The following is an 8,145-nucleotide window of genomic DNA, read 5'->3' as shown; positions in this document are numbered from 1 at the left end:
GAAAGTACTTGACCATGTGGTGGGGTTGTGACGGCATGTGTGACCCAACAAGAGCAGGCACAAGCCACCAGTGGACCGGACAGCTCCTCTGAGACTCACTGCTATGCTCTCTGAGGAGAAACAACTGTCCTAGGTTTTAACTTCAGTTGCATTTTTCATCTCACTGCAGTTGCGGGATTAATGCACAACAGGGTAAGTGTTTCACAAAGAGAATGATATGAGGATAATTTGAAAATGTAATTTATATAGTTTTTTGGTCTTATTCTTTGACAAACGGTTTAATAGAATGATTAGACATATTTTTATCTCAAGTTTATGAGCTCTGAAATGTGAGCTGAAAAAATTGTTTCTGCCATGCGATAGAGCAGCCAATTTTGTTTCATTCAGACAAGTTCTTTGGGCATTGCCAATGTGATGGAGTGCATAGTGACTTCGCCCTCACATCGAATGCTTTCCTGAATGTCTCTATTTGGGGTTCATTGTCCCGTATGTCAATATGTGCTTATGTGACTGAAGGTTATGACATCATTAGATAATGGATACATTACTGCTTATGAAATTTGTGGAGAGTGTGACTTTTTCCATTGACCTTCACCTTACAATTCGATTTGAATGGTATTGTAAGCATAACTTCTTAGCACCTATCCATATCAGACCATACTTAGACAGTAGATACAATAAAACATTACACATTAACAGACACCTGCCCAACAAACAATAAAATGCCATTACAGTATACAGTGGGGTCCGAAATGATTGAGACCCTTGATAAAGAGCAGAAATGACTGTATAAAATAAATAATTCAAATACTGGGCTACAGGTAACTTCCAATATAACGGAAACGCTTGAGTAAATGAGGGATACAAAGTATTTTGAAAGCAGGTGCTTCCACACGGGTGTGGTTTCTGAGTTAATTAAGTAATTCATATCCCATCATGCTTAGGATCATGTATAAAAATGCCCAGTTGCCCATTATTTTGGCTACCATGGCTAGAAGAAGAGCTCTCAGTGACGGGTCTCAAAGGAGCATACAGGGTTTAAAGGGTGTGGGTGTGTGTGCGTGTGCGTGTTTGTCTGTGTGTGTGTGGCCAAAGAGCTCTATGTTCATGTCATCCAACAAATGTAAATGCCTGGAGTTTGCTAAATGGCATTGGCATGGATTGGAATTGGAACCGGTGCTTTGGTAGATAACATGAAAATAGAGCTCTTTGGCCAAGCACACCAGTGGTGGGTTTGGTGTCGAAATGAGAATGCATAAACATAAAATAATCCCATAGCTACTGTCAAATTTGGTGGTGAATCTTTGATATGGGGCTATTTTGCTTCCACTGTTCCTGGGGCCCTTGTTAAGGTCAACAGTATCATGACCTTTACCCAGTACCAGGCCATTTTTGCCAAAAACCTGGTTGCCTCTGCCAGGAGGCTGAAACTTCACCTCAAGTGGATCTTCCAGCAAGACAATAATCCCAAACACATATCAAAACCCACAAAGAAATTGTTAATTGGCCGCAAAATCATCATTTTGCAATGACCATCTCAGTCTCCGGATTTGAAACCCATTGAAAACCTGTGGTTTGAATTGAAGATGGCAGTCCATACGTGCATATGAAGGATATCAAGGATCTGGAAGATTTTGTATGAAGGAATGGTCTAAGATCCCTCCCAATGTGTTCTCCAACTCATAAAACAATTTAGAAAAAGGCTCAGTGCTGTTATCCTCGCAAAGGTGAGGTATTAAAAGGTATTGAAAGGTATTGAAAACAGGGGTGTCAATAATTTTGAAACCTACCTTTTTGAGAGAAAAAAAGTATTACTTGTTATTAAACAAAATCTATTTCTCTGAGCAATTGTATTACACTGAAAAATATATTAAACGCAACAATTTCAAAGATTTTACTGATAAATTCATTAGGCCCCAATCTATGAATCTATGGATTTCACATGACTGGGAATACAGATATGCACCTGTTGGTCACAGATACCTTATAAAAAAAACAGTCAGTATCTGGTGTGACCACCATTTGCCTCATGCAGCGCGACACATCTCCTTTGCATAGAGTTGGTCAGGCTGTCGATTGTGGCCTGTGGAATGTTGTCCCACTCCTCTTCGATTACTGTGCGAAGTTGCTGAATATTGGCAGGAACTGGAACATGCTGGCGTACACATCAATCCAGAGCATCCCAAACATGCTCATTGGGTGACATGTCTGGTGAGTATGCATGCCATGGAAGAACTGGGACATTTTCAGCTTCCAGGAATTGTGTACAGATCCTTGCGACAGGGGGCCGTGCATTATCATGCTAAAACATAAGGTGATGGCGGCGGAGGAATGGCACGACAATGGGCCTCAGGATCTCGTCACAGTATCTCTGTGCATTCAAATTGCCATCGATAAAATGCAATTGTGTTCATTGTCCGTAGCTTATGCCTGCCCATACCATAACCCCACCGCCACCATGGGGCACTCTGTTCACAACGTTGACATCAGCAAACCGCTCGCTCACACGACGCCATACACGCTGTCTGCCATCTGCCCGGTACAGTTGAAACCAGGATGAATTCGTGAATAGCACACTTCTCCAGCGTGCCAGTGGCCATCGAAGGTGAACATTTTCCCACTGAAGTCAGTTACAACGCCGAACTGCAGTCAGGTCAAGATCCTGGTGAGGATGACGAGCACGCAGATGAGCTTCCCTGAGACGGTTTCTGACAGTTTGTGCAGAAATTCTTCGGTTGTGCAAACCCACAGTTTTATCAGCTGTCCAGGTGGTTGGTTTCAGACGATCCCACAGGTGAAGAACCCAGATGTGGAGGTCCTGGGCTGGCATGGTTACACGTGGTTGGCGGTTGTGAGGCCGGTTGGACGTACTGCCAAATTCTCTAAAACAATGTTGGAGGCAGCTTATGGTAGAGAAATTAACATTTTACTATCTGGCAACAGCTCTGGTGGACATTCCTGCAGTCAGCATGCCAATTGCACACTCCCTCAAAACTTGAGACATCTGTGGTATTGTGTTGTGTGACAAAACTGCACATTTTAGAGTGGCCTTTTAATGTCCCCAGCACAAGGTGCACCTGTGTAATGATCATGCTGTTTAATCAGCTTCTTGATATGCCACACCTGTCAGGTGGATGGATTATCTTGGCAATGGAGAAATGCTCACTAAAAGGGATGTAAACAAATTTGTGCACAAAATCTGAAAGAAATAAGCTCTTTGTGCTTATGGAAAATTCCCGGGATCGTTTAATTCAACTCATGAAACATGGGATCAACACTCCACATGTTGCGTTTATATTTTTGTTCAGTGTAGTATAAAGTAATATCATTCCCTAATTTTTTTGAGCATACAATATAGCTCAGTATTTGAATTATTTATTTTATACAGTCATTTTTGCTAATCTTTATCAAGGGTGTCAATAATTTCGGACCCTACTATATTTTTCACAGCGATCTTTATCTGAAGTGCTGACATCATTCGGGTTCAGAAATTGCCAGCAGGTGTTAAACGCAGTCCCCTGGGGGCCCCTCAGGTTTAATTCCAGGTACATCCCTCCCAGGGGCAGAGGAAGCACTCAGCCTAACGAAGCACACATCTATACCAAGGTCCATTTGCAGGTTAAACAGCTCCATGCAAAGTTCCCAATATATCCCAGTGCCTGGGCTGGCTCTGAGGGCAGGTAGAATGCCCCCTCACGTACCTCCATTACGGCCCCTTCATGGAGCTCCCAGACAAAGGAGCAGAAGACATAGCCCCACTTTCTACTTCATCACAGCTATTATCAGTGACAAAACTTTTTCATTTCCATCAGACAAAACATTTATCACACAAATGTCTGCAAAATTGGAAGGGTGATTCTAGCTGATGTTAGACCCAATTGTTCCCAGGAGATTTCAAAATTGAGGAAACTTGTCTTTGATCTTTTCGGGGAGATTTGGGAGCTTTCTGTGAAGTCAAGAGTATTTTGATAGAGCTTTTCTTTATTTGGTTTGTCTTTAGTATAGTTTCTCCACCCTGCTACAGGTGGAAACAGGGTGACCCATGTTATCTACTGAATGCTGACTTAGCTTCTGGGTCACTGTTGCTGCGTTTACACAGACAGCCCAATTTTGATATTTTTTTCACTAATTGGTCTTTTGACCAATCAGATCATCTCTGAAAAAGATCTGATGTGAAAAGATCTGATCTGATTTGTCAAAAGACCAATTAGTGGAAAAAATATCAGAATTGGTCTGCTTGTGTAAACGCAGCCTGTGCAGTCCGATCTGATTACAGACTGCAGGGTGAATAGCTGCAGACCCAGACTGGATCACTTTCCAGCACAATGCATTATTAATCTAAGGGATAGATGACACAGAAACTCAGGGTTTATCAGGCCATGCTGTAGCGTAGCTTCACTGTGCACTGTTCAGAGTAAAGGCACAGCGGTAACACGTTACTTAAAGCATGCAGGTATAATGCTTATAACTTGTTGTAAGTATGTTTAAGCCTTTATATTGTCTTACAATTAAGTCTCTCTATGTATAAAAATGCCAACTTAGATTATCATAAACTCTTGAGTCTATAGCTTTCATGATTAGGTGCTGGGACATGCACGTTCTTTGGACAATTTACCATTGGGCAGTTTTCTAGGAATTGTATAAAAAATGCAGTATGTGTGTTGAAATTATCATGGAATGCACTTTATTTTGTTTTTGTTTTTTATTTGTTCAATATAAACCTAGTAGTTGATGTGAAGTTATGCAATGCACACTTTAAGTGAATACATTGGCAAAACAACAATATTGCTTGAGAAATGTATGTCATTGAAACACAATGATCTAACAATAGCACATAACATGATGAGATATTTCGGTAACAATTTACTTGACATCCGGCGTCATAACACGTTATGACATGGTCATAACCTGTCATAATATGGTCATAACACTGTCATGACACATATGTAGACCTGTTGTGACATATATAGTGTTCTTTTATGGCTGGTAATGACCCCTACATAAGATTGTCAAAACCCACGAAACCTACCACACAAGGCAAAACATTCCATTACACCATAGCCTACTTGTCAACTGTTTGTTTATGTTATATAACATTTTCCGTAATTGACCATATTAAATTATCATTGTAATTGGGTGTACATTGATGTCATACATGCACCTACCCCAATGCTCTGTTGCTGATGACTGGGATGAATGCAGGAGCAGATTTCAGGAGCAGGACAAGACACCCTCTTTGTGACTGATGACTGACATAAGGGCATGTACGTGATAGGCCTATCTGGCTTATATGATTATGATGGTCATAATGCTTCTTGGCAGTGTCATAAAGTGTATTTTCTTAGTCCAAGTAAAGTGACACAGGATGGTCCTAATTCTTCTTGACAGTGTCATAAAATGTATTTTCTACAAGCTTTTAAAATTTGATGAAAAAAACATGACTGTGAAGAATTCATTACAACAACAACAAAGGAATTAAGAAACAAACTTTCAAATGAAAGGAAACTTATTTGCAGGGAAAAAACACATTTGAATAAATGTGGGTTTGACGCTCTTATGTAGGTGTCATAACCAGCCATAAAATAATATTGTGTTATGTTTTATCACAACAGGTGTAAATATATGGGTCATGACAGTGTTATGACCATATTATGACAGGTTATGACAAGTTATGTCAACTGTTGTGACATTATGACATGGTTATGACCGTGTCATAACGTGTTAGGTGCTGGGTGTCAAGTAAAGTGTTACCCAAATTTCAATTAAGCCTAGAGATAACCAAAACGTATTGAACAGAGTGGATGTCTAAGAGTTGTTCCATTACCGGAGGCACACAATGTCCTGATTGGAAACAGCCATCTGACTGAGCTGCTGTGTGTGTTCCCAAATAATTGGCCACAGGAGACAGTGGATCCAAGGGACTAGCACAATCCATGTCAATTATAAAGTTGAGGTCATCGATGAACCATAATCTTAGAAGATTTCAGGACTGCCAGTCCATTGTTTTGGTACACTGGATAACTTCAACTTATTTTTCCTTCAGATAACTTCTATTTGGAACCATGGTTGGCAAACAGGGGAGGCAATGGAGGTCGTTGTGCAAAGGCCTTGTCCTGGGTACCCTACTCACTAGCTGTATGATCCTGCTCTACTGCCTTTCTGGGCCACAGGCCCAATTCAACCTGCCTGAGTAAGCAGGGGATGTTGGTGCAATGGTTGGGCATCCTTTGCAGTAGATAACGCATCAACAACATTCAGTAGCATTATACAGTGCATTCTGAAAGTATTCAGACCCCTTGACTTTTCCCCAAAAAAAATTACGTTGCAGCCTTATTCTAAAATGGATAAAATTACTTTTTTCCCTCATCAATCTACACACAATACCCCATATTGACAACGCGAAAACAGGTTTTTCTATTTTTTTGTGGAAATGTCTAAAAACCAGTTTTCGGTTTGTCATTATGGGGTATTGTGTGTAGATTGATGATGGGGGGGGGGGGGACAATTTAATTCATTTTAGAATAAGGCTGTAACGTAACAAGATGTGGAAAAAAGGAAGGGGTCTGAATACTTTCTGAATGCACTGTATATGATATAGCCCACAGATGATACAGATAACTTTATTTGCCATATTAATGATTGTAGTAATCTACTGTACTATGAGAGGCAAAAGGAGTTTTGCAGTCTTCTACAACATTGCATAATAGTAAATCAGTCTATAATGTTGGTAATTTCATAATGTGTTGTATTTGTACGCTTACTCTCCATAGGGGTCCAGTGCCTTACTCCTGTGCCCATCGACCTGCTCAAGCCCACACCAGACTTATCACAAACAGCTCCCACCATGCAGCGGGGCAGACAGGCATCTGCACTCCCAAAGTGGACATCATGTTCATGAAAACCCACAAGACAGCCAGCAGCACGCTCCTCAACATCCTCTTCCGATTTGGAGAAAAGCACCGGCTAAAGTTTGCCTTCCCAAACAGCCGTAACGACTTCTTCTACCCCTCTCCATTCCAGAGCTCCCAGGTCAAGGACTACAGGCCTGGCATGTGCTTCAATATCATCTGCAACCACATGCGCTTCAATGCACCTGAGGTGGCCAAGGTGCTCCCTACAGACACCTCCTACATCACCATCCTCAGAGACCCGTCTGAGCTCTTTGAATCCTCCTTCCACTACTTTGGCCGCCTGGTGCCCATGACCTGGAAAATACCAGGCGAGGACAAGGTGGGGGAGTTCCTGCGCGACCCCCGCCACTACTTTGACCCCAATGGCTTCAACTCCTTCTACCTCAAGAATCTGCTGTTCTTCGACTTTGGGCAGGACAACACTCTGGAGCTAGGCGACCCGCGGGTGGAGGAGGGCATCCGGGCCATCGCAGGCCGCTTCCAGCTGGTCATGTTGGTGGAGCACTTTGACGAGTCCCTCATGCTGCTCAAGGATGCCCTCTGCTGGGAAATGGACGACCTGCTCTTCTTCAAGCTCAACGCCCGGAAGGGCTCCACCGTGTCCAAACTGACCCCGGAGCTGAGGGCCAAGGCCCTGGAGTGGAACGCCGTGGACTGGAGGCTTTACCAACACTTCAACGCCACCTTCTGGAGGAAGGTGGAGGCATACGGACGCCAGCGGATGGCCGACGATGTGGCGGAGCTCCAGAGGAGGAACGCAGAGATGGCGGCCGTCTGTATCGAGGGAGGCCATGCTGTGGACGCAGGGAGCATCCAGGAGACAGCCATGCAGCCCTGGCAGCCCATCGGGGAGAAGTCTATCATGGGCTACAACCTGAAAAAGAATGTGGACAAGGCCCACCGCAAGCTGTGCCTTAAGATGCTCACCCCAGAGCTGCAGTACCTGACAGAGCTGGGGGTCAACCTTTGGATCACTAAACTGTGGGGTCATGTGAGAGACGTTATCAACTGGTGACTAGAGGGTCACTAGAGAGACACGAGCAAGAGGGGCCAAGAGAGCATGGCTGTGGCTGTGTGCCTGCTTGTGTGAGAGCCCCTATTGGATCGCATATGACCTCCATGGCCTGAATGCCTGCATAAGATCATAGGGGGTTTTGTTTTGCATAGCCTCCTCAATCATCGCATGATGAACTCTTCCTCTGTGTCAGCAGTATTGACTTGTTTGCCTTAAATA

The 8,145-nt window shown here is 43.1% G+C and overlaps 1 protein-coding gene across 1 annotated transcript; it reads left to right on the top strand.

Moving 5' to 3' along the window:
• Positions 1-6,062: 6,062 nt before the first annotated feature.
• LOC311141465 (galactosylceramide sulfotransferase-like) lies at positions 6,063-7,926 on the top strand (the record flags this gene model as incomplete). The annotated part of the gene is made up of 2 exons (XM_084176804.1): positions 6,063-6,190; positions 6,771-7,926. 2 exons carry the CDS (start codon positions 6,063-6,065, stop codon positions 7,924-7,926), a joined length of 1,284 nt encoding a protein of 427 aa, XP_084032930.1.
• Between the last annotated feature and the right edge of the window lie 219 nt (positions 7,927-8,145).

This window comes from Coregonus lavaretus, assembly GCF_964263955.1.
Source record: "Coregonus lavaretus genome assembly, chromosome: 14".
Classification (NCBI taxonomy): Eukaryota; Metazoa; Chordata; class Actinopteri; order Salmoniformes; family Salmonidae; genus Coregonus; species Coregonus lavaretus.
This window is presented reverse-complemented; position numbering and strand designations above follow the sequence as displayed.